General features: G+C 45.5%; 1 protein-coding gene across 2 annotated transcripts in view; it reads left to right on the top strand.

The window, feature by feature from the left end:
• Positions 1-27586, top strand: part of LOC140428239 (deoxynucleotidyltransferase terminal-interacting protein 1) — a 113228-nt gene that overhangs the window by 40914 nt on the left and 44728 nt on the right. For both annotated transcript variants that reach the window (XR_011948738.1, XM_072514489.1), the window contains exons 7-10: positions 5114-5159; positions 5880-5938; positions 11777-11837; positions 18544-18615. Coding sequence is in view for 1 of the 2 variants with exons in the window: in XM_072514489.1 (XP_072370590.1) it covers positions 5114-5159; positions 5880-5938; positions 11777-11837; positions 18544-18615 (238 nt within the window). In the remaining variant the exon portion in view is untranslated. The remainder of the gene's footprint in view (positions 1-5113; positions 5160-5879; positions 5939-11776; positions 11838-18543; positions 18616-27586) is intronic.

Below are 27586 nucleotides of genomic sequence, written 5' to 3'. Positions count from 1 at the left end.
ATAAGGCAGTTGCCAATTAGGGTTAGTTTTCATTTTTGTTATTTATTATTTATTCATTTTTTGTTTATAAAATAGGTCATTGCTATTTGTGTTGTTATAATATTGTGTAAAGGATGCACAATGTACTGTGTTGGTTGACCAAAAATTTTCAATAAAATATTTATTTAAAAAAAAGACATTCCAGGACAGTCCTTAGCCGTAATTGTAGCAGTTTCCTGTGATTCGTTGCCAGTTTGCACAATCTGTACTGCTGCTATCTTTTCTCTCTTTATTGCTGTGCTTAAAATGATTTGTTGCGAATGTGGGAGAGTGAGTGCTCAGTTCCTTTAAACTAGCCTGTTTTTCAAACGGTTTATATACGGTTTATTTGACAGGCTTTATATCTGTCATTTACATTATTAGCGTAACGCTGCACGAGGGTGCACTTAATTTCTGTCATTTGTTCTTCTAACTGGTGAATTAAGATGACTCCTGCTTTATTTGTCTTATCTCGCTTCTGTGTATCTCACCATTTTCTCTGTTCTACAGGGGCTGCGTTGGGATCCCACCCATCTTTGATCATTGTTTTTTTTGTACCAGAGTATTTTACTCTTACCCGAACGCCAGACTCATGGATCCCGGGGGACCCAGAAAAGCGGCCTCATGCCTCTCTTTTCCGTGTCGTCTCTATCACCCGCGTATCCGGTGTGACTTGGTGACTGTGCTCAGAGGCTTTACCTATTGTCCACTCCCGTAGGGTGGAGTTCCTGTCGCTTGGCACTGTGTCATGATAAATGTCGCGACCCATTATTCACTCAACAGTCTGTGCGTCTCGGATTCCCAACTGACTCTGGCCGTCACATGAGAGCTCAATTGCCCCCTTAATTCAGGCTCAGCACGGGTCCTCGAGCAGCCAATTAGTACTAAAGAAAATGGTATAGCGGACCAACAAAACAAAACCAAAAAAAAGAAATTTTAAACTGAGTCTTTTACTCAGTTGGTCTTGATGCCAGATTCGTTGGATGTTGCTTCGCTGTCCATCCGTCTCGCCGTGTGACTCTAATTTCTGGCGGTCAAAGGTTTGACTACTCGCCTTGTCCACCGGCTCGAGTGGCGTCCGGCTCAGCAACATCCTGCCGACTACGCCAAATGTCAGAGATGAAAATATTCGCACAAAGGCCTGAGTATAAGTAAAAAAGCAGATTATTATGCCAGAATTCTGGGCGAGAAGACGTAAGACCCCAACGCCTATTGACAGCACCATTTCGCACTTGAGCTAAGACTCACACTGGGTAATATACAGATTCAAGGGGCGGATTCTTATTTACATACAATCAATCAACTATATTTGTGTCACACTTTATTACATGCAGTTAATCCATTTTCTTAGCATCCCAGTTATCACATATATGGTTAAAATGGGTGTTGTCTTACCACCCCTAACTTCATACAGAAGTCATTCAAAACTAACACAAGGCTATGTCCTGTCTACAGCTGTGGACCTTGAGCTTTATCAGCGATACATTGTATGTCTTGTTCTGTGAAGCTGTTATCAGCGGCTGTTGGGATACTCCCTATACATACCCACGGTTGGTTTTCATGAGACAGTTTACAGGAAATGTGGCTTGTTCAGCCATTTTGTGTCTTTAATATCACAAAATATCTAACAGCCATTTTGTGTCTTTTCTGATATTAACAGCATTGTGTATACACTATCTATTTCTACAAATTGCCTCTTCTAAACAGGCATCTAAGCCATTGATACCTTTTGTCTCATCAGAACTATTCAAAAGTAATATAGGAGCACAAATGTAGTCACTTATAATTATATCATAGTCCAGTATCAGAAAATGCCTTCCAACACAGGCCAATTTCTCTACTGAATGTGGACGCCAAACTGCTGGCTAAGATACTGGCCTCAAGTATAGAGGATTGTGTCCCGGGGATGATAGGGGAAGACCAGACGGGATTTGTAAAGGGCAGGCAACTCACGGCCAATGTTCGAAGGCTTTTAAATGTTATTCTGATGCCCTTAGAAGGAGGGGAGATGGAGGTGGTGGTTGCGATGGATACGGAGAAGGCTTTAGATCGGGTGGAGTGGGATTACCTGTGGAGGCGCTGGGAAGGTTTGGGTTTGGTGAAGACTTCATTGACTGGGTGTGGTTGCTCTATCAGGAACCAGTAGCGAGTGTGCGTACGAACCGGCTGAGGTCGGGGTATTTTAAACTACACCGAAGGACGAGGCAAGGGTGCCCTCTCTTCCCGCTACTGTTTGCTCTGGCAATAGAGCCATTGGCCATGGCATTAAGAGCCTCTAGGAACAGGAAAGGGCTGGTTCGGGCGGGGGCGGCGGGGAAGGGGGGGGGGGGGCGGGGTGAAGAACCGGGTCTCACTTTACGCAGATGACCTGCTCCAGCATATTTCAGACCCGTTGGAGGGGACGAGGGAAGTTATTCGGATCCTCGGGGAATTTGGTTATTTTTCGGGGTATGTTTAACATGGGGAAAAGCGAGATATTCGCAATCCAGGCAAGAGGACAGGAGAAGAGACTGGGTGAGCTGCCGTTTAGAATGGTAGGAAGGAGCTTTCGATATCTGGGAATCCAGATGGCTCGGGAATGGGAGGCACTGCACAGGTTAAACCTATCCCAGCTCGTAGAACAAATGAAAGAGGACTTTTAGAGATGGGACATGCTCCCGCTTACTACTGGGCTAAGCCTGATACAATTCAAGGTAGTCCACCGGGCACACATGACCGGATAGGTGTGCAAGGTGCGCAGGAAGCCCAGCAAATTATGTCCACATGTTTTTTGCATGCCCGAAGCATAGAGGGTTTTGGCAAGGTTTCGCTAAGGCAATGTCCACTGTACTAAAAACACGATTGGTGCCAAGTCCAGAGGTGGCGATCTTTGGAGTGTCGGATGAGCCAGGAGTTCAGAGAGCGAAAGAGGCCGATGTCTTGGCCTTTTCCTCCCTGGTAGCCCGGAGACGGGTCTTATTAATAGAACATAGAATACAGCGCAGTACAGGCCCTTCGGCCCACGATGTTGCACCGAAACAAAAGCCATCTAACCTACACTATGCCATTATCATCCATATGTTTATCCAATAAACTTTTAAATGCCCTCAATGTTGGCGAGTTCACTACTGTAGCAGGTAGGGCATTCCACGGCCTCACTACTCTTTGCGTAAAGAACCTACCTCTGACCTCTGTCCTATATCTATTACCCCTCAGTTTAAAGTTATGTCCCCTCGTGCCAGCCATTTCCATCCGCGGGAGAAGGCTCTCACTGTCCACCCTATCCAACCCCCTGATCATTTTGTATGCCTCTATTAAGTCTCCTCTTAACCTTCTTCTCTCCAACGAAAACAACCTCAAGTCCATCAGCCTTTCCTCATAAGATTTTCCCTCCATACCAGGCAACATCCTGGTAAATCTCCTCTGCACCCGCTCCAAAGCCTCCACGTCCTTCCTATAATGCCAGAACTGTACGCAATACTCCAAATGAGGCCGTACCAGAGTTCTGTACAGCTGCAACATGACCTCCCGACTCCGGAACTCAATCCCTCTATCAATAAAGGCCAACACTCCATAGGCCTTCTTCACAACCCTATCAACCTGGGTGGCAACTTTCAGGGATCTATGTACATGGACACCTAGATCCCTCTGCTCATCCACACTTTCAAGAACTTTACCATTAGCCAAATATTCCGCATTCCTGTTATTCCTGCCAAAGTGAATCACCTCACACTTCTCTACATTAAACTCCATTTGCCACCTCTCAGCCCAGCTCTGCAGCTTATCTATATCCCTCTGTAACCTGCTACATCCTTCTACACTATCGACAACACCACCGACTTTAGTATCGTCTGCAAATTTACTCACCCACCCTTCTGCGCCTTCCTCTAGGTCATTGATAAAAATGACAAACAGCAACGGCCCCAGAACAGATCCTTGTGGTACTCCACTTGTGACTGTACTCCATTCTGAACATTTCCCATCAACCACCACCCTCTGTCTTCTTTCTGCTAGCCAATTTCTGATCCACATCTCTAAATCACCCTCAATCCCCAGCCTCCGTATTTTCTGCAATAGCCTACCGTGGGGAACCTTATCAAACGCTTTGCTGAAATCCATATACACCACATCAACTGTTCTTCCCTCATCTACCTGTTCAGTCACCTTCTCAAAGAACTCAATAAGGTTTGTGAGGCATGACCTTCCCTTCACAAAGCCATGCTGACTATCCCTGATCATATTATTCCTATCTAGATGATTATAAATCTTGTCTCTTATAATCCCCTCCAAGACTTTACCCACTACAGACGTGAGGCTCACCGGTCTATAGTTGCCGGGGTTGTCTCTGCTCCCCTTTTTGAACAAAGGGACCACATTTGCTGTCCTCCAGTCCTCTGGCACTATTCCTGTAGCCAATGATGACATAAAAATCAAAGCCAAAGGTCCAGCAATCTCTTCCCTGGCCTCCCAGAGAATCCTAGGATAAATCCCATCAGGTCCCGGGGACTTATCTATTTTCAGCCTGTCCAGAATTGCCAACACCTCTTCTCTACGTACCTCAATGCCACCTATTCTATTAGCTTGGGGCTCAGCATTCTCCTCCACAACATTATCTTTTTCCAGAGTGAATACTGACGAAAAATATTAATTTAGTATCTCGCCTATCTCTTCAGACTTCACACACAATTTCCCATCCCTGTCCTTGACTTGTCCTACTCTTGGAGCTACTAATGTGGAGGGACTCTAAGCCCCCTAGTGTAGAGACCTGGGTTAGTGACATGGCTGGGTTTCTCAGTCTCGAGAAAATAAAGTTCGCCTTAAGAGGGTCAATGATTGGGTTCACGTGGAGGTGGAAGCCGTTCGTCGACTTTCTCGGGGAAAATTAAAATGTCAACAGAAGCAGAATTCCAAAGGGGGGGGGGGGGGGGAAGGCCGGATTGTTGTTTTATGGTTGGGGTGTGTGAAGATTGTGATGGGGGTGGAAATGTTTATTGTACCATGTTAATGTCGCTGTTATTATTATAAAAACTTGCAAATACCTTATTAAAAATATTTAAAATAAATCACCCACAGCATTCTTATCAGAAAGTCTGTAACTTGTTAACCTCTCTCCCAGGTCAAAGGTGAAGTACACTGAGCCAATCAAACGGGAAGGACCGAAGGTAATGTTTTCAGTTTGTGTCACTCTATCTGGATTTTGAGAAGTTACTTTTCGTTGCAAACAAAAGTCTCCAATTCCTTCCACCAGTCAAAGTTGTTGGCTCCACTTGGAGCTTTTTGATATCATCCCTATTGTCAGCATCAGTGTTGGATGCCATTGACATCTCAGCAGTGTCCAGTCTTGTCCTCAAGTGATGACCACATTTTTGTTTCCCAAAGGTTAATGAATGAAAATCTGGAGCAGGAGCCCTGACTGATTTCACCATGCTCGCCAGCATTGGAGGCCTGTTACAAAATTGCAGCTTATCTCTGACTGTGTAAAGAGGGAATTGATGCAACGAGCTGTTCATCTATGATGGCTCAGTACAACATTGGGGAATTCCTTCATCCTCATTTCTCTTCTTAAATGTGTCAGTCTAATAAAGAGGCAGTGCTACCACCCAGAGTGCAGACAGTATAGAAAGCCGTAGTTAACCCATTTGAGTCCACCCCAGATAGTTCAACATTCTCATAGATGGGAACTGGCACTGAAAAGTCACCCTGTTGAGATCAGAGGTAGCACAAGAGACTTGCAACTGTGTCCACAGTCCGACTGTGTATGTTGGAGCAGATAACTCACACTGAACTGTTTTGCTGCAAGTGAAAATTGGGCTTTAGGAAACTGAAGGGAATAACAGATAAAAATGCTGTGCTAATTGTTTTTGCACTCTACATCCACACAGTGGGACCCATCCAGGCTGACCGCATCAACCACATTTGTGCTTGGATCACGTGCTAACAAGTAAGCTGTCGGTTTGTATCTTTTGCACAGCCTCCGTATCACTGTCTTTCACATCACATCAGCTGTAGAATCATCTAGAGATTCATTTGTGCAGAACAATAAGATTCCAATTGAAGTGAAGAGCTTAGAAATTCCTTCCCCCGAGCTGGGTGCTGCAGTCTTCAGAGGTTCAACAGCCCTCAGTAAATGCACAGCAGAGTACATTACTGTTTGTGTCTGCTTTTGACCTGTGATTTCATATATCCTTATTGTTGGGGGCTGGAGTATCTTTAATTATTTAAACACTGTGCCCCATCAAACACTCCCAAGACAGGTACAGCATGGGGTTAGATACAGAGTAAAGCTCCCTCTACACTGTCCACATTAAATACTCCCAGGACAGATACAGCACGGTGTTAGGTACAGTGCAAAACTCCCTCTACACAGCCCCATCAAACACTCTCAGGACAGGTATAACACAGGTTAGATACTGAGTAAAACTCCCTCTATACAATCCCCATCAAACATAGAACATAGAACATAGAACAATACAGCGCAGTACAGGCCCTTCGGCCCACGATGTTGCACCGAAACAAAAGCCATCTAACCTACACTATACCATTATCATCCATATGTTTATCCAATAAACTTTTAAATGCCCTCAATGTTGGCGAGTTCACTACTGTAGCAGGTAGGGCATTCCACGGCCTCACTACTCTTTGCATAAAGAACCTACCTCTGACCTCTGTCCTATATCTATTACCCCTCAGTTTAAGGCTATGTCCCCTCGTGCTAGCCATTTCCATCCGCGGGAGAAGGCTCTCACTGTCCACCCTATCTAACCCTCTGATCATTTTGTATGCCTCTATTAAGTCTCCTCTTAACCTTCTTCTCTCCAACGAAAACAACCTCAAGTCCATCAGCCTTTCCTCATAAGATTTTCCCTCCATACCAGGCAACATCCTGGTAAATCTCCTATGCACCCGCTCCAAAGCCTCCACGTCCTTCCTATAATGCGGTGACCAGAACTGTACGCAATACTCCAAATGCGGCCGTACCAGAGTTCTGTACAGCTGCAACATGACCTCCTGACTCCGGAACTCAATCCCTCTACCAATAAAGGCCAACACTCCATAGGCCTTCTTCACCACCCTATCAACCTGGGTGGCAACTTTCAGGGATCTATGTACATGGACACCTAGATCCCTCTGCTCATCCACACTTTCAAGAACTTTTCCATTAGCCAAATATTCCACATTCCTGTTATTCCTTCCAAAGTGAATCACCTCACACTTCTCGACATTAAACTCCATTTGCCACCTCTCAGCCCAGCACTGCAGCTTATCTATATCCCTCTGTAACCTGCTACTTCCTTCTACACTATCGACAACACCACCGACTTTAGTATCGTCTGCAAATTTACTCATCCACCCTTCTGCGCCTTCCTCTAGGTCATTGATAAAAATGACAAACAGCAACGGCCCCAGAACAGATCCTTGTGGTACTCCACTTGTGACAGAACTCCATTCTGAACATTTCCCATCAACCACCACCCTCTGTCTTCTTTCAGCTAGCCAATTTCTGATCCACATCTCTAAATCACCCTCAATCCCCAGCCTCCGTATTTTCTGCAATAGCCTACCGTGGGGAACCTTATCAAACGCTTTGCTGAAATCCATATACACCACATCAACTGCTCTACCCTCGTCTACCTGTTCAGTCACCTTCTCAAAGAACTCGATAAGGTTTGTGAGGCATGACCTACCCTTCACAAAGCCATGCTGACTATCCCTGATCATATTATTCCTATCTAGATGATTATAAATCTTGTCTCTTATAATCCCCTCCAAGACTTTACCCACTACAGATGTGAGGCTCACCGGTCTATAGTTGCCGGGGTTGTCTCTGCTCCCCTTTTTGAACAAAGGGACCACATTTGCTATCCTCCAGTCCTCTGGCACTATTCCTGTAGCCAATGATGACATAAAAATCAAAGCCAATGGTCCAGCAATCTCTTCCCTGGCCTCCCAGAGAATCCTAGGATAAATCCCATCAGGTCCCAGGGACTTATCTATTTTCAGCCTGTCCAGAATTGCCAACACCTCTTCCCTACGTACCTCAATGCCATCTAATCTGTTTACCTGGAGCTCAGCATTCTCCTCCACAACATTATCTTTTTCCTGAGTGAATACTGACGAAAAATATTCATTTAGTATCTCGCCTATCTCTTCAGACTCTACACACAACTTCCCATCCCTGTCCTTGACTGGTCCTACTCTTTCCCTAGTCATTCGCTTATTCCTGACATACCTATAGAAAGCTTTTGGGTTTTCCTTGATCCTTCCTGCCAAATACTTCTCATGTCCCCTCCTTGCTCGTCTTAGCTCTCTCTTTAGATCCTTCCTCGCTACCTTGTAACTATCCATCGCCCCAACTGAAACTTCACACCTCATCTTCACATAGGCCTCCTTCTTCCTCTTAACAAGAGATTCCACTTCTTTGGTAAACCATGGTTCCCTCGCTCGGCACCTTCCTCCCTGCCTGACCGGTACATACTTATCAAGAACACGCAGTAGCTGATCCTTGAACAAGCTCCACTTATCCAGTGTGTCCAACACTTGCAGCCTACTTCTCCACCTTATCCCCCCCAAGTCACGTCTAATGGCATCATAATTTCCCTTCCCCCAGCTATAACTCTTGCCCTGCAGTGTATACTTATCCCTTTCCATCCTTAACGTAAACGTCACCGAATTGTGGTCACTGTTCCCAAAGTGCTCACCTACCTCCAAATCCAACACCTGGCCTGGTTCATTACCCAAAACCAAATCCAATGTGGCCTCGCCTCTTGTTGGCCTGTCAACATATTGTGTCAGGAAACCCTCCTGCACACACTGTACAAAAAAAAAAAACGACCCATCTAATGTACTCGAACTATATCTTTTCCAGTCAATATTTGGAAAGTTAAAGTCTCCCATAATAACTACCCTGTTACTTTCGCTCTTATCCAGGATCATCTTCGCCATCCTTTCCTCTACATCCCTAGAACTATTTGGAGGCCTATAGAAGACTCCCAACAGTGTGACCTCTCCTTTCATGTTTCTAACCTCAGCCCATACTACCTCGGAAGATGAGTCCCCATCTAGCATCCTCTCCGCCACCGTAATACTGCTCTTGACGAGCAGCGCCACACCTCCCCCTCTTTTGCCTCCTTCTCTGAGCTTACTAAAACACCTAAACCCCGGAACCTGCAACATCCATTCCTGTCCCTGCTCTATCCATGTCTCCGAAATGGCCACAACATCGAAGTCCCAGGTACCAACCCATGCTGCCAGTTCCCCTACCTTATTTCGTATACTCCTGGCATTGAAGTAGACACACTTCAAACCACCTACCTGAACACTGGCCCCCTCCTGCGACATCAAATCTGAGCTCCTGACCTCTATACTCTCATTCTCCCTTACCCTAAAACTACAATCCAGGTTCCCATGCCCCTGCTGCATTAGTTTAAACCCCCCCCAAAGAGCACTAACAAATCTCCCCCCCCAGGATATTTGTGCCCCGCAGGTTCAGATGTAGACCATCCTGTCTGTAGAGGTCCCACCTTCCCCAGAAAGAGCCCCAGTTATCCAGAAATCTGAATCCCTCCCGCCTGCACCATCCCTGTAGCCACGTGTTTAATTGCTCTCTCTCCCTATTCCTCATCTCACTATCACGTGGCACGGGCAACAACCCAGAGATAACAACTCTGTTTGTTCGAGCTCTGAGCTTCCATCCTAGCTCCCTGAAAGCCTGCCTGACATCCTTATCCCCTTTCCTACCTATGTCGTTAGTGCCAATGTGGACCACGACTTGGGGCTGCTCCCCCTCCCCCTTAAGGACCCGGAAAACACGATCCGAGACATCACGTACCCTTGCACCTGGGAGGCAACATACCAAACGTGAGTCTCTCACGCTCCCACAAAATCTCCTATCTGTGCCCCTGACTATAGAGTCCCCAATTACTAATGCTCTGCTCCTCTCCCCCCTTCCCTTCTGAGCAACAGGGACAGACTCCGTGCCAGAGGCCTGTACCCCATGGCTTACCCCTGGTAAGTCGTCCCCCCCACAAGTATCCAAAGCGGTATACTTGTTTCTCAGGGGAACGACCGCAGGGGATCCCTGCACTGACTGTTTTTTCCCAGTCCCTCTTACAGTTACCCATCTATCTCCAATCTTTGGTGTAACTAATTCCCTGAAGCTGCTATCTATGACCCCCTCTGCCTCCCGAATGATCCGAAGTTCTTCCAACTCCAGCTCCAGTTCCCTAACTCGGTCTTGGAGGAGCTGGAGATGGCAGCACTTCCTGCAGGTAAAATCAGCAGGGACACTAACGGCATCCCTCACCTCAAACATCCTGCAGGAGGAACATTGCACTCCCTTCCCTGCCATTCCTCTAACTTTCTACCAAGATCTGACTAACAACTAATTTAAATTTTTTTTATATAAAAAAAAATATTAATAACAATAATACAATATGGTACTTACCTCACACCAATGGGTTTTATTATTAGGTTAGAGGAGGAGGGCGGGTGGGAGACACTACACATGTAGTGTCTCGGGTTTCCTCTCCACCAGAATTTATTGGTGAGGGTCTTCCCAGAAGTCCGCGGGTCGACTTCCTGTTCCCACCTTAAACACTAGAATTTAAAAAAAAAAAAATTTAAAGGAGAAAGGAGAAACTTACCTCCCAGAAATCACTTCCGCACTGCCCCCGCTGAAATGGACTAGCCTGCTCCGCTCCTGCTGAAATCGACTTGACCTGCAAGGTAAGTAAGTCAATCTGTACTTACCTCACCACAGGCAGCGACCTTTTAAATGATCCCCTCTGCCTCGCAGCCCCCGCGCTTTTTCAAATTCCCGCGCTGATTCTAAGGTCCCAGCTCTCACTCCCGAACTCAACAGCTGACCTGCAAGGTAAGTAAGTTAATCTGTACTTACCTCACCACAGGCAGCGACCTTTTAAATGGTCCCCTCTGCCTCGCAGCCCCTGCGCTTTTTCAAATTCCCGCGCTGATTCTAAGGTCCCAGCTCTCACTCCCGAACTCAACAGCTGACCTGCAAGGTAAGTAAGTTAATCTGTACTTGCCTCACCACAGGCAGCGACCTGTGGTGAGGCAAGGTCCTTGCCCCACTCCCAGGACAGGTTCAGTATGGGGTTAGATACAGAGTAAAGTTCCCTCTACACTGTCCCCAGGACAGGTACAGCACCGTTTAAACGCAGAGTAATACTCCATGTACAAAGCTTATACTAATAGAAAGACCAGAATTGTTGCCGTAATTAATAAATTGGATTGTGCAGTACTTTATTCTGATTTTGAAAAGCTGGAATGATACGATGCAAGAATTGATGAGAGCCTGATTTGACTCCAGGGTACATTTGGATTTCCTCATGTGTGGGGCAACTTTCATGGGACAAACGAGGGGCCCTGCTTCACTTTGTTATTCTTGTCAGAAGAGTAATACGAAGCTACAAATGGCTGTCACAACAGGCTGTATAAATGAAAACCTACCCTGAATTGGCAAGCTCCCTGTGATGAGTGCTATTGTGTCTATCCAAACTAGATGTTGGTGCAAAGAAGACCGGGAGTAATAGGAGAAAAGCCCCACTGCTCATTATTCTCTCATTTTGATACAGACATTACACTGGAACCTGAAAAATTAATGTTTTTTTTTTTTGTAACTTTCCTGTGTTGGTGTCTGTGCATCCCAGAGCTCCACAAAGTTGGATCCCAAAATGTACAAGGCTGACGTGACTAGGTACAGACTATTTCGAAACGGTGATGTTTCTTTGGGCTATTTTTCATGACCTCCCTTTTTCAGGGCCCTGGGAATGGGTGGCACACGTGGAAGAATCTATATCAAGCATCCTGAACTATTCAAGGTAAGAGCAAGTCAACCTTCACACTCAGCATCCACATTGAGAAGCTTAGTTCTGGAAGGCTTGCTATCTAATTTCAGTAATCATGTTCATTAAGATCCCAGGCGAGACTCCAATTTATGTTAGGAACCCAGACTACCCAACGGTTATTTTCTGATTTGTAAAACTGAGAGGAAAGAATACTTCACCCCAGGAGTGATGACTCTGACCAATAGATACATTTTATATTAAAACAAAACATTATTATTAACACAGGATTGAGCACATTAACATCACAGAAAATAGCTTTTCAATTAAGTTGAACAATTCTTAAAATAAATGGAAACCATTTTTACTACTGACTTATACCTGCTCTATCTCCAATTAAGCAAAGCTCATTACAGGTCAAAAGCCACTTATAAATAAAGTCAGCAAACACAGGGCTACTTGCTGTACCCTTGCATAGAGATTTCTTGGAAAGACTTTATAGAGAGAGATAGACCCTTTCAGGAAACAGATCCTTCTGTCTTTGTCAGACTACTGCTCAACCTGGCAGCATTTGGCAAAAACTGCTGCTCAACTTGAAAGCTCCCAGCAGACTGCCAAATCTATATCAAGCTACAAAACTACAGACAGACATGGCTCCTCTCGTTAATTACATCATCTTTATTCCACTCTGATCCCATGATCAGTTTACCTAAATCTAAACCACAATGCCTCAAATGATCTACTCATCTGGGAATCTGCAGTACTCATAACAGTCTTCCATTAGGCTTCTCTTTGTAAACAAATACATGGTTATAATGAATGATTATCTCACTTTACGACACCTTAATCACACCATTTGCAGCCACAGAGTCTCAATACCTTAAGCTAGATTCTTCAATAATATTACTGCAACAGGTTATATATACCAATTTCTTACATTCCTCATAATTGCATATTGGGAGAGCCTAAGTGAAGAGTGTTACAGTTACAAATAACGTATCATAGAATCCCTACAGTGCAGAATGATGCCATTCAACCCATCGAGTCTTCCCCGACCCTCCGAAAGAACATCCTACCTAAGCCTACTCCCCTGCCCTATCTAGGCACACACCGCCACCCTATTCAAATAACCCAGTAACCCCACCTAATCTTTTTTGGACACTAAGGGGCAATTTAGCATGGCCAATCCACCTAACCTGCACATGGTAGCATAGTGGTTAGCACAGTTGTTTGACAGCTTCAGGGTCCCAGGTTCGATTCCCGGCTTGGGTTACTGTCTGTGCGGAGTCTGCACGTTCTCCCTATGTCCGCATGGGTTTCTGCCGGGTGCTCCGGTTTCCTTCCACAGTCCAAAGATGTGCAGGTTAGGTGGATTGGCCATGCTAAATTGCCCTTAGTGTCCAAAAAGGTTGGGTGGGGTTACTGTATTACGAGGATAGGGTGAAGGTGTGGAATTGGGTAGGGTGCTCTTTCCAAGGGTCGGTGCAGACTCGATGGACCGAATGGCCTCCTTCTGACTGTAAATTCTATGATTCTATGATCTTTGGACTGTGCAAGGAAACCGGAGCAACCCACACAGATATGGGTAGAAAGTGCAAATTCCACACAGACAGTCACCCAAAGTCAGAATTGAACCCGGGTCCCTGGCGCTGTGAGGCAGCAGTGCTAGCCACAGTGCCGTTCCACACAACTGCCAGGCAATAACCATTTCCAACCAGAGAAATTCAACTATCTTCCCTGACATTCAATGGCATTACATTGTTGACTCCCTGACCATCAACATCCTGGGGTTACCATTAACCAGCAACTTAACGGGACTAGGCATATAAATGCTGCGATTACAAGAGGAGGTCCGAGGCTAGGAATCCTGTGTTGGGCAACTCACCACCTCATGATTCCCTAAAGCCTGTCCATCATCTACAATGCACACGCCGGGAGTGTGATGGAATACTCACCTCTTGCCTGGATGAGTGCAGCTCCAACACCCAAGAAGCTAGACACCATCCAGGACAAAGCAGCCCACTTGACCCCATCCACAAACATGCACTCCCCCCACCACTGATGCACCGTGGCAGCTGTGTGTACCATAAACAGGAATACAATGCAGTAGCTCACCAAGGCAGCTTAAACAGCACCTTCCAAACCACGACCAATACACCTAGAAGGACAATGCATCAGATGCGTGAAAATCTAACCATCTGCAAGTTTCCTTCTAAGCTGCACACCATCCTGACTTGGAGATATATCGCCTGTATTTCAATGTCGCTGGAATCCTTGAATTCCCTCCCTAACAACACTGTTGTGTGTACCAACACTAAATGGACTGCAGGGGTTCAAGAAGGCAACTCACCAGCACCTTCTCAAGGGCAATTAGGGATGGACAATAAATGGTGGCCCAGCCAGTGATGCCCACATCCCTGATCTAATTTTTAAAAAATATGTATTCTGACCAAGATGGGAGGAGTGTACTGTCTCTTTCTAGTTCCACTATTCCATGCGTCACAATGTATATTTAACTGATTTTTCCAGCTAGCTTTGCAGCCAAATGTGGGTTTTACATATTAATCTCAGAATGAGCACTTAATAATTAAATGATTGTTGTTCTACATTTAAATAGGAATGCATGGTGTCTAATCTTCTTGATAGCTCAGTGTTAGCTAATCAAATAGCCGGAGGTTCAATGTGAGAATTGCCTAGTCTTCCCTCTGCCTCATCCTCACTATCTCCTTTGTCCTCCACTGTCCTTATTTACGACCGACATCGTATACTTATCCCCCTCCCAACGGTCATATTGCTTCAATGTATTGATATGACATAGCCAAATTTTCTTTCCTGCAATCTAGGTGTTAGTCAAATAATTAATTGTACCAATCCTTTTGACTACATTATATGGACTACATAACCACACGATTAGCGATTCGTCCTGTAAAGGTATTATACGAACACATCATCCCCTGGTTGAAAAGATCTTAGCATGCTTGTTTGCCATTTCTTCATGGTTGTCCAGTCTTTCTGCCATCCCATCTGCTTACTACCTTTTCAGAAGAAATGAAAAATGCCTCCACATCCCCTTCCTCAGGGCTTACACAAATTGAAGCCCCTGCCCACTGAGTCTTGGGTTAGAGTCAGACTTCCCCATTAACATTTCCTCTAGTGTGAAGGCCAGCAAGTTGCTTCAGTTCCAGCAGTCTAAGCTGGTATTCCTTTTCCTGTCATTCTTTTTTCCCCTTTTTCTCTTGCCCTTTCTCTCTCCTGCCTTTCTGCTTGCTCCTTTTGAAATGCTTTGTTTCCTTTTCCTTCATCCAAAATTCTAGTTCCAACTTCATCTTCTGTTCTGATTGAAATTATGCCCCTGTAAATTAGTCTCCTTCTACTTCTCCAGCTTCCTCTGGTTCTTTCACTTCCATATTCAGCTTTTTGGTCACTAGTTTTTGAAGCTCTGATTTCTTAGATCTAACTTTTTGTAACTCCTCCGCCACACTCATCAATTGCGCAATGGGTGATATCATTAAAGAATCAAAATTGAACCCAGGCTGCTTCAAAAACGTACTTGCATCAAAAGTATCCAACATAAACCTGGTTGTTTCCTTTTATGCTTTCATCCTTTCCCAATTATATGTGGTTAAATATGACGAGCCCCAATTATATGTTGCGACCAAGATGACAAAGGGAGATAGTCCCTTTAATTTCTCAAGTACTTCCTTTTAAACTTTGTTTTTATGAATTCTTCATCCTCTCTAGACTCTTGGTCCCTCATTGTTTCCTGAATACTTTGTAACTGTCTTCATGTTACAGGGATGACATCGGTGCTATGGAGGATAAGGTTGAATCCATTTGGGTGGAAATCAGGAATAGTAAGGCAAAAAAGTCACTGATAGGAGTAGTCTATAGGCCACCAAATAGTAACATTATGGTGGGGCAGGCAATAAACAAAGAAATAACTGATGCATGTAGAAATGGTACAGCAGTTATCATGGGGGATTTTAATCTACATGTCGATTGGTTTAACCAGGTCGGTCAAGGCAGCCTTGAGGAAGAGTTTATAGAATGTATCCGCGATAGTTTCCTCGAACAGCATGTAATGGAACCTTCGAGGGAACAAGCGGTCCTAGATCTGGTCCTGTGTAATGGGACAGGATTGATTAATGATCTCATAGTTGGGGATCCTCTCGGAAGGAGCGATCACAATATGGTGGAATTTAAAATACAAATGGAGGTTGAGAAGGTAAAATCAAGCACTAGTGTTTTGTGCTTAAACAAAGGAGATTACAATGGGATGAGAGAAGAACTAGCTAAGGTAGACTGGGAGCAAAGACTTTATGGTGAAACAGTTGAGGACCAGTGGAGAACCTTCCAAGTGATTTTTCACAGTGCTCAGCAAAGGTTTATACCAACAAAAAGAAAGGACGGTAAAAAGAGGGAAAATCGACCGTGGATATCTAAGGAAATAAGGGAGAGTATCAAATTGAAGGAAAAAACATACAAAGTAGCAAAGATTAGTGGGAGACTAGAGGACTGGGAAATCTTTAGGGGGCAACAGAAAGCTACTAAAAAAGCTATAAAGAAGAGTAAGATAGATTATGAGAGTAAACAGATAGTAAAAGTTTCTACAAATATATAAAACAAAAAAAGAGTGGCTAAGGTAAATATTGGTCCTTTAGAGGATGAGAAGGGAGCTTTAATAATGGGAGATGAGGAAATGGCTGAGGAACTGAACAGGTTTTTTGGGTGGGTCTTCACAGTGGAAGACACAAATAACATGCCAGTGACTGATGGAAATGAGGCTATGACAGGTGAGGACCTTGAGAGGATTGTTATCACCAAGGAGGTAGTGATGGCCAAGCTAATGGGGCTAAAGGTAGACAAGTCTCCTCGACCTGATGGAATGCATCCCAGAGTGCTAAAAGAGATGGCTAGGGAAATTGCAAATTCACTAGTGATAATTTACCAAAATTCACTGGACTCTGGGGTGGTCCCGGCGGATTGGAAATGAGCAAACGTGACACCACTGCTTAAAAAAGGAGGTAGGCAGAAAGCGGGTAATTATAGGCCAGTGAGCTTAACTTCGGTAGTAGGGAAGATGCTGGAATCTATCATCAAGGAAGAAATAGCGAGGCATCTGGATGGAAATTGTCCCATTGGGCAGACGCAGCATGGGTTCATAAAGGGCAGGTCGTGCCTAACTAATTTAGTGGAATTTTTTGAGGACATTAACAGTGCGGTAGATAACGGGGAGCCAATGGATGTGGTATATCTGGATTTCCAGAAAGCCTTTGACAAGGTGCCACACAAAAGGTTGCTGCATCAGATAAAGATGCATGGCATTAAGGGGAAAGTAGTAGCATGGATAGAGGATTGGTTAATTAATAGAAAGCAAAGAGTGGGGATTAATGGGTGTTTCTCTGGTTGGCAATCAGGAGCTAGTGGTGTCCCTCAGGGATCAGTGTTGGGCCCACAACTGTTCACAATTTACATAGATGATTTAGAGTTGGGGACCAAGGGCAATGTGTCCAAGTTTGCAGACGACACTAAGATAAGTGGTAAAGCAAAAAGTGCAGAGGATACTGGAAGTCTGCAGAGGGATTTGGATAGGTTAAGTGAATGGGCTAGGGTCTGGCAGATGGAATACAATGTTGACAAATGTGAGGTTATCCATTTTGGTATGAATAACAGCAAAAGGGATTATTATTTAAATGATAAAATATTAAAACATGCTGCTGTGCAGAGAGACCTGGGTGTGCTAGTGCATGAGTCGCAAAAAGTTGGTTTACAGGTGCAACAGGTGATTAAGAAGGCAAATGGAATTTTGTCCTTCATTGCTAGAGGGATGGAGTTTAAGACTAAGGAGATTCTGCTGCAATTGTATAAGGTGTTAGTGAGGCCACACCTGGAGTATTGTGTTCAGTTTTGGTCTCCTTACTTGAGAAAGGACGTACTGGCACTGGAGGGTGTGCAGAGGAGATTCACTAGGTTAATTCCAGAGCTGAAGGGGTTGGATTACGAGGAGAGGTTGAGTAGACTGGGACTGTACTCGTTGGAATTCAGAAGGATGAGGGGGGATCTTATAGAAACATATAAGATTATGAAGGGAACAGATAGGATAGATGCGGGCAGGTTGTTTCCACTGGCAGGTGAAAGCAGAACTAGGGGGCATAGCCTCAAAATAAGGGGAAGTAGATTTAGGACTGAGTTTAAGGAGGAACTTCTTCACCCAAAGGGTTGTGAATCTATGGAATTCCTTGCCCAGCGAAGCAGTAGAGGCTCCTTCATTAAATGTTTTTAAGATAAAGATAGATAGTTTTTTGAAGAATAAAGGGATTAAGGGTTATGGTGTTCGGGCCGGAAAGTGGAGCTGAGTCCACAAAAGATCAGCCATGATCTCATTGAATGGTGGAGCAGGCTCGAGGGGCCAGATGGCCTACTCCTGCTCCTAGTTCTTATGTTCTTATGTTAGTAGACAGATAACCTGTTTTATCATGTGTATGTTCCGTGTGAGTCAGTACTGTGTTTTACCCTGTGTATGTTCAGTGTGAGTCAGTGCTGTGTTTTACCCTGTGTATGTTCAGTGTGAGTCAGTGCTATGTTTTACCCTGTGAATGTTCAGTGTGAGTCAGTGCTGTGTTTCACCCTGGGTATGTTCCGTGTGAGTCAGTGCTGTGTTTTACCCTGTGGTGATATGTGAGTGATTTGTACTAGTATTTAAGCTGTGCATGCTCTGACCTGTAATGCGCCTGTTTTTCAGTACTCTGCTGACTCGCAGGACAAGCACTGGCTTGGTGATAAGCATCACATGCCAGCCACAGGGGGCAAGATGGTGAGTATTGATGTTCAAAGCAGCTCCATTATTACCAGGCTCAACTTCACCTCGAGCAAAATTTCCAATATTTGCCTGTTAGTGTTTTGATATGTCTATATGTGTCTGCATGGAATGTCAGTCTTTGGTTGTCTGAATGCAGGTTGTGTGTGCATGTGTGTAGAAGCCACCTGTGCTTGTGAATACCTCAGGATGTCATAGAATCATAGAATTTACAGTGCAGAAGGATGCCATTCACCACACCGAGTCTGCACCGGCCCTTGGAAACAGTGCCCCACACCTCTACCTTATCCCATAACCCAGGAATCCCAGCTAATCTTTTTTGGATACTAAGGGTCATGGCCAATCCACCTAACCTGCACATCTTTGGAGCGTGGGAGGAAATCGGAGCACCCGGAGGAAACCCATGCAGACACGGCGAGAACGTGCAGACTGCACAGACAGTGACCCAAGCTGGGTATCGAACCTAGGACCCTGGAGCTGTGAAGCAACTGTGTGACCGTACTGCCCATGTTGATGTGCCTGTATTTGACTATCTATGTCTCTGTGGTGGTCAAAGAACAAAGCAAAGTACAGCATAGGAACAGGCCCTACGGCCCTCCAAGCCTGTGCCGACCATGCTGCCCGTCTAAACTAAAATCTTCTACACTTCCCGGGTCCATATCCCTCTATTCCCATCCTATTCATGTATTTGTCAAGATGCCCCTTAAATGGCACTATCGTCCCTGCTTCCACCACCTCCTCCGGTAGCGAGTTCCAGGCACCCACTACCCTCTGTGTAAAAAAACTTGCCTCGTACATCTACTCTAAACCTTGCCCATCTAACCTTAAACCTATGCCCCCTAGTAATTGACCCCTCTACCCTGGGAAAAAAGCCTCTGACTATCCACTCTGTCTATGCCCTCCATAACGTTGTAGACCTCTATCAGGTCGCCCCTCAACCTCCGTCGTTCCAGTGAGAACAACCGAGTTTATTCAACCGCTCCTCATAGCTAATGCCCTCCATACCAGGCAACATCCTGGTAAATCTCTTCTGCACCCTCTCTAAATCCTCCACATCCTTCTGGTAGTGTGGCGATCAGAATTGAACACTGTACTCCAAGTGTGGCCTAACTAAGGTTCTATACAGCTGCAACATGACTTGCCAATTCTTGTACTCAATGCCCCGGCCAATGAAGGCAAGCATGCCGTATGCCTTCTTGACTACCTTCTCCACCTGTGGTGCCCCTTTCAGTGACCTGTGGACCTGTACACCTAGATCTCTCTGACTGTCAATACTCTTGAGGGTTCTACCATTCACTGTATATTCCCTACCTGCATTAGACCTTCCAAAATGCATTACCTCACATTTGTCCGGATTAAACTCCATCTGCCATCTCTCCGCACAAGCCTCCAAACGATCTAACTCCTGCTGTATCCTCTGACAGTCCTCATCACTATCCGCAATTCCACCAACCTTTGTGTCGTCTGCAAACTTACTAATCAGACCAGTTACATTTTCCTCCAAATCATTTATATATACTACAAACAGCAAAGGTCCTAGCACTGATCCCTGCGGAACACCACTAGTCACAACCCTCCAATCAGAAAAGCACCCTTCCATTGCTACTCTCTGTCTTCTATGACCTAGCCAGTTCTGTATCCATCTTGCCAGCTCACCCCTGATTCCGTGTGACTTCACCTTTTGTACCAGTCTGCCATGAGGGACCTTGTCAAAGGCCTTACCGAAGTCCATATAGACCACATCCACTGCCCTACATGCACCAATCATCTTTGTGACCTCTTCGAAAAACTATCAAGTTAGTGAGACACGACCTCCCCTTCACAAAACCGTGCTGCCTCTCGCTAATACGTCCATTTGCTTCCAAATGGGAGTAGATCCTGTCTCAAAGAAGTCTCTCCAGTAATTTCCCTACCACCGACATAAGGCTCATCGGCCTGTAGTTCCCTGGATTTGGCTGAGATTTAAAAAGCGCAGGAGCTGCGAGTCGGAGCAGAGATTTAAAAAGCGCGGGAGCTGCGAGTCGGAGCGGAGATTTAAAAAGCGCGGGTGCTGCAGGTCGGAGCGGAGATTTAAAAAGCGCAGGAGCTGCGAGTCAGAGCGGAGATTTAAAAAGCGCGGGAGCTGCGAGTCGGAGCGGAGATTTAAAAAGATCGCGGCCTAGTTTCGGGAGCCGTTTGGAGGAGGAGGAGCAGTCTCTGTCAGGGACAGAACCTGAGAACATCTAAGACCCTCAGAAGGTAAGTAAGTGATTTTTACTCATTTTTACTTTTATTACCTTTTCAAATTGTGTGTGTGTGTGGGGGGGGGGAAACTGAAGTGACATCACAGAAAAGCTGTGACCTGAGTGGCTGGTTGGAAATCTACACTAAATTTAAAAATTAAGCATTGGTAACTAATTAAACATAATTACTTAATTATAATTTAGAGGGGTATCTAAGCCAGAGATCGGAGAGTACTATATTTGGCTTTCACATTTATAGTAGAAATCTAGTGCTAGGAAACAGATAGTTAACAGTAACTTTAAAAAAGATTTTTTAACTTTTAACTTTAATTTACTAATTAATTGACGCAATGTCAGTTAGAGGGGTGCAGTGCTCTGACTGTGAGATGTGGCAGGTCCGGGAGGCTTCCAGTGATGGCTTCATCTGCAGAAAGTGCACCCAACTGGTGCTCCTCACAGACCGCATGGTTCGTTTGGAACGGCCATTGGATGCACTTAGGAGCATGCAGGTGGTTAGAAAGCGTCATAGATAGCAGTTATATAAATGTGGTCACACCCAAGGTGCAGGCAGAGAAATGGGTGACCACCAGAAAGGGCAGGCAGTCAGTGCAGGAATCCCCTGTGGTTGTCCCCCTCTCGAACAGGTATACCCCTTTGGATACTGTCGGGGGAGATAGCCTATCAGGGGAAAACAGAAGCAGCCAGAGCAGTGGCACCACGGCTGGCTCTGATGTTCAGAAGGGAGGGTCAAAGCGCAGAAGAGCAATAGTAATAGGGGACTCTATAGTCAGGGGCACAGATAGGTGCTTCTGTGGACGTGAAAGAGACTCCAGGATGGTATGTTGCCTCCCTGGTGCCAGGGTCCAGGATGTCTCCGAACGGGTAGAGGGCATCCTGAAGGGGGAGGGCAAACAGGCAGAGGTCGTTGTACATATTGGTACTAACGACATAGGCAGGAAGGGGCATGAGGTCCTGCAGCAGGAGTTCAGGGAGCTAGGCAGAAAGTTAAAAGACAGGACCTCGAGGGTTGTAATCTCGGGATTACTCCCTGTGCCACGTGCCAGTGAGGCGAGAAATAGGAAGATAGAGCAGCTAAACACGTGGCTAAACAGCTGGTGTAGGGGGGAGGGTTTCCGTTATCTGGACCACTGGGAGCTCTTCCGGGGCAGGTGTGACCTATATAAGAAGGACGGGTTGCATCTAAACTGGAGAGGCATAAATATCCTGGCCGTGAGGTTCGCTAGTGTCACACGGGAGGATTTAAACTAGGATGGCAGGGGGGTGGGCACGGTAGCAATAGGTCAGAAGGTGAGAGCATTGAGGGAGAACTCGGGAATAGGGACAGTGTGGCTCTGAGGCAGAGCAGACAGGGAGAAGTTGCTGAACACAGCGGGTCTGGTGGCCTGAAGTTCATATGTTTTAATGCAAGAAGTATTACGGGTAAGGCAGATGAATTTAAAGCTTGGATTAATACTTGGAACTATGATGTTGTTGCCATTACAGAGACCTGGTTGAGGGAAGGGCAGGATTGGCAGCGAAACGTTCCAGGATTTAGATGTTTCAGGCGGGATAGAGGGGGAAGTAAAAGGGGTGGCGGAGTTGCGCTACTGGTTAGGGAGGATATCACAACTGTACTAAGGGAGGACACCTCAGAGGGCAGTGAGGCTATATGAGACCTCTTCATTCACCTGAGGAAGGAGCAGCGCTCCGAAAGCTAGTGACATCGAAACAAACCTGTTGGACTTTAACCTGGTGTTGTAAGACTTCGTACTATATGGGTAGAGATCAGGAATAAGAAGGGTGCAGTCACAATGTTGGGGGTTTACTACAGGCCTCCCAACAGCCAGCGGGAGATAGAGGAGCAGATAGGTAGACAGATTTTGGAAAAGAGTAAAAACTACAGGGTAGTGGTGATGGGAGACTTCAACTTCCCCAATATTGACTGGGACTCACTTAGTGCCAGGGGCTTAGACGGGGCAGAGTTTGTAAGGAGCATCCAGGAGGGCTTCTTAAAACAATATGTCGACATTCCAACTAGGGAAGGGGCGGTACTGGACCTGGTATTGGGGAATGAGCCCGGCCAGGTGGTAGAAGTTTCTGTAGGGGAGCATTTCGGGAACAGTGACAACAATTCAGTAAGTTTTAAAGTGCTGGTGGACAAGGATAAGAGTGGTCCTGGGGTGAATGTGCTAAATTGGGGAGAGGCTAATTATAACAATATTAGGCGGGAACTGAAGAACCTAGATTGGGGACGGATGTTTGAGGGCAAATCAACATCTGACATGGGAGGCTTTCAAGTGTCAGTTGAAAGGAATTCAGGACTCATGTTCCTGTGAGGAAGAAGGATAAATACGGCAATTTTAGGGAACCTTGGATAACGAGAGATATTGTAGGCCTCGTCAAAAAGAAAAAGGAGGCATTTGTCAGGGCTAAAAGGCTGGGAACAGACGAAGCCTGTGTGGAATATAAGGAAAGTAGGAAGGAACTTAAGCAAGGAGTCAGGAGGGCTAGAAGGGGTCACGAAAAGTCATTGGCAAATAGGGTTAAGGAAAATCCCAAGGCTTTTTACACGTACATAAAAAGCAAGAGGGTAGCCAGGGAAAGGGTTGGCCCACTGAAGGGATAGGCAAGGGAATCTATGTGTGGAGCCAGAGGAAATGGGCAAGGTACTAAATGAATACTTTGCATCAGTATTCACCAAAGAGAAGGAATTGGTAGATGTTGAGTCTGGAGAAGGGTGTGTAGATAGCCTGGGTCACATTGAGATCCAAAAAGACGAGGTCTTGGGCGTCTTAAAAATATTAAGGTAGATAAGTCCCCAGGGCCTGATGGGATCTACCCCAAAATACTGAAGGTGGCTGGAGAGGACATTTCTGAGGCCTTGACAGAAATCTTTGGATTCTCACTGTCTTCAGGTAATGTCCCGGAGGACTGGAGAATAGCCAGTGTTGTTCCTCTGTTTAAGAAGGGTAGCAAGGATAATCCAGGGAACTACAGGCCGGTGAGCCTTACTTCAGTGGCAGGGAAATTACTGGAGAGAATTCTTCGAAACAGGATCTACTCCCATTTGGAAGCAAATGGACGGATTAGTGAGAGGCACCCTTTTGTGAAGGGGAGGTCGTGTCTCACTAACTTGATAGAGTTTTTCGAGGAGGTCACAAAGATGATTGATGCAGGTAGGGCAGTGGATGTTGTCTATTTGGACTTCAGTAAGGCCTTTGACAAGGTCCCTCATGGTAGACTAGTACAAAAGGTGAAGTCACACGTGATCAGGGGTGAGCTGGCAAGGTGGATACAGAACTGGCTAGGTCTTAGAAGGCAGAGAGTAGCAATGGAAGGATGCTTTTCTAATTGGAGGGCTGTGACCAGTGGTGTTCCGCAGGGATCAGTGCTGGGACCTTTGCTGTTTGTAGTATATATAAATGATTTGGAGGAAAATGTAACTGGTCTGATTAGTAAGTTTGCAGACGACACAATGGTTAGTGGAATTGCGGATAGCGATGAGGACTGTCAGAGGATACAGCAGGATTTAGATTGTTTGGAGACTTGGGCGGAGAGATGGCAGATGGAGTTTAATCCGGACAAATGTGAGGTAATGTATTTTGGAAGGTCTAATGCAGGTAGGGAATATACAGTGACTGCTAGAACCCTCAAGAGTATTGAAAGTCAGAGAGATCTAGGAGTACAGGTCCACAGGTCACTGAAAGGGGCAGCGCAGGTGGAGAAGGTAGTCAAGAAGGCATATGGCATGCTTGCCTTCGTTGGCAGGGGCATTGAGTATAAGAATTGGCAAGTCATGTTGCAGCTGTATAGAACCTTAGTTAGGCCACACTTGGAGTATAGTGTTCAATTCTGGTTGCCACACTACCAGAAGGATGTGGAGGCTTTAGAGAGGGTGCAGAAGAGATTTACCAGGATGTTGCCTAGTATGGAGGGCATTAGCTATGAGGAGCGGTTGAATAAACTCGGTTTGTTCTCACTGGAACGACGGAGGTTGAGGATGACCTGATAGAGGTCTACAAAATTATGAGGGGCATAGACATAGTAGATAGTCAGAGGCTTTTCCCCGGGTAGAGGAGTCAATTACTAGGGGGCATAGGTTTAAGGTGAGAGGGGCAAGGTTTAGAGTAGATGTACGAGGCAAGTTTTTTACACAGATGGTTATGGGTGCCTGGATCTCGCTACCGGAGGAGGCGGTGGAAGCAGGGACGATAGTGCCATTTAAGGGGCATCTTGACAAATACTTGAATAGGATGGGAATAGAGGGATATGGACCCAGGAAGTGTAGAAGATTGTAGTTTAGTCGGGCAGCATGGTCGGCACTGGCTTTGAGGGCCGAAGGGCCTGTTCCTGTGCTGTACATTTCTTTGTTCTTTGATTATCCTTGCTACCCTTCTTAAACAGAGGAACAACATTGGCTATTCTCCAGTCCTCAGGGACATCACCTGAAGACAGTGAGGATCCAAAGATTTCTGTCAAGGCCTCAGCAATTTCCTCTCTTGCCTCCTTCAGTATTCTGGGGTAGATCCCATCAGACCCAGGGACTTATCCACCTTAATATTTTTCAAGACGCCCAACACCTCTTCTTTTTGGATCTCAATGTGACCCAGGCTATCTACACACCCTTCTCCAGACTCAACATCCACCAATTTCTTCTCTTTGGTGAAAAGTGATGCAAAGTATTCATTTAGTACCTCGCCCACTTCCTCTGGCTCCACACATAGATTCCATTGCCTGTCCTTCAGTGGGCCAACCCTTTCCCTGGCTACCCTCTTGCTTTTTATGTACATGTAAAAAGCCTTTCCTTAACCCTATTTGCCAATGACGTTTCGTGACCCCTTCTAGCCCTCCTGACTCCTTGCTTAAGTTCCTTCCTACTTTCCTTATATTCCACACAGGCTTTGTCTGTTCCCAGCCTTCTAGACCTGACAAATGCCTCCTTTTTCTTTTTGACGAGGCCTACATTATCTCTCGTTATCCAAGGTTCCCGAAATTTGCTGTACTTTCATCCTTCTTCCTTCTTCCGCAGCCTACATGCAAGAAAGAGTGTGTCCATGACTGACTGGTGCCTTTGTATATATTTGTGTGTAGTTGACTGCACCAACAGCTTCCTCCCTCTTTGTATTATTTTTCACTTTTCCAAGTGCCACAGCCGAGCCAAGTAGCTGCTTCTCCTAGCACTGCTGTACAGAGGTTGCTCGGAAGCTGGTGACTCTGCTGACTAGGGGTTAGGACTTCTTGTTCCCTCACAATAAGAGGCTCCTTTTTGGTTGCTCGCTCTGCGAGAAGCCCAGCGATTAGGAGGCCTTGGGAGCTCTTTTTTTTACCTTGTGTTCATGCCGAAGAGCAGTGTCATTAAAAAAAATGGAGCCTTGTGTGAACTGAAAGCCTACAGGCCTTGTGCTTGAACGTATTGGGTCACCACCCTAATCATGGTTTATTGCTCACTGGCCAAGACACAAGATGGTCACAACGTCCTCCCTGCCACCTTTATAAGATAGAAAAAAAAACTTCCATTAAACCCATGTACAAAGGACAATCAACTTGGTTAAGATTTGATTACAAGTTAAATAACACATTGGGCAGCAAGGTAGCATTGTGGATAGCACAATTGCTTCACAGCTCCAGGGTTCCAGGTTCGATTCCGGCTTGGGTCACTGACTGTGCGGAGTCTGCACATCCTCCCCGTGTGTGCGTGGGTTTCCTCCTGGTGCTCCGGTTTCCTCCCACAGTCCAAAGATGTGCAGGTCCGGTGGATTGGCCATAATAAATTGCCCTTAGTGTCCAAAATTGCCCTTAGTGTTGGGTGGGGTTACTGGGTTATGGGGATAGGGCGGAGGTGTTGACCTTGGGTAGGGTGCTCTTTCCAAGAGCCGGTGCAGACTCGATGGGCCAAATGGCCTCCTTCTGCACTGTAAATTCTGTGAAATGCACCATAAAATACTGCAACTGCACAACAATAAAAGCAGAATGTTTTTTCAGGCTTCATACCATATTTAGATTGGTATTAGTGTTTTATCAGCATCTAAAGTTTGGGTGAAACTATTACATTTGCTGGTGTAGATGAACTGTGAGGCCACAATTATAGCTTAGAAACCTGAGCTGTGGCTTGACCAGGGGCCTCTATTGACCTTTTAATTAGTTCTGAAAGTTGCAGGGACTGAGGCAAGTGCAGTAAAATAGTTCAATATACGTTGAGTGTCTTTAAGACAGAAGTTGATAAATTCTTGATTTCTCGAGGAATTAAGGGCTATGGAGCCCTTAGGAGAGAGCAGGTAAATGGAGTTGAAATCAGCCATGATTGAATGGTGGAGTGGACTCGATGGGCCGAATGGCCTTACTTCCGCTCCTATGTCTTATGGTCCTATGGTCTAATTAATTGAATGATACACATGAACTATTTGGGCAAATTTATTCAGCACTCTGCATTCCTACACTTGCGGTAGAACAGGTGGTTATTGTATTTGGCAGATTAAATGGGCCAAAAGTGAAAGAGCTAGTCTGCAACAATGATTCAAGATCAATCTAAAATTTGTTGCTATGTTTCCAATCCTGTCTTTTCCCATGGGTTTCAAAATAATTCTCCAAGAGGAAATCAAATGAAAATCAAAGACCGAAGAACGAGTTGAGGAAATAATAATAATCGCTTATTGTCACAAGTAGGCTTCAATGAAGTTACTGTGTAAAGCCCCTAGTATTACAAGTGTGAGAAACACCGCTCACTTGATAATAATTTACACTTAGTC

Source organism: Scyliorhinus torazame, chromosome 8, assembly GCF_047496885.1.
Source record: "Scyliorhinus torazame isolate Kashiwa2021f chromosome 8, sScyTor2.1, whole genome shotgun sequence".
Lineage (NCBI taxonomy): Eukaryota > Metazoa > Chordata > Chondrichthyes > Carcharhiniformes > Scyliorhinidae > Scyliorhinus > Scyliorhinus torazame.
This window is presented reverse-complemented; position numbering and strand designations above follow the sequence as displayed.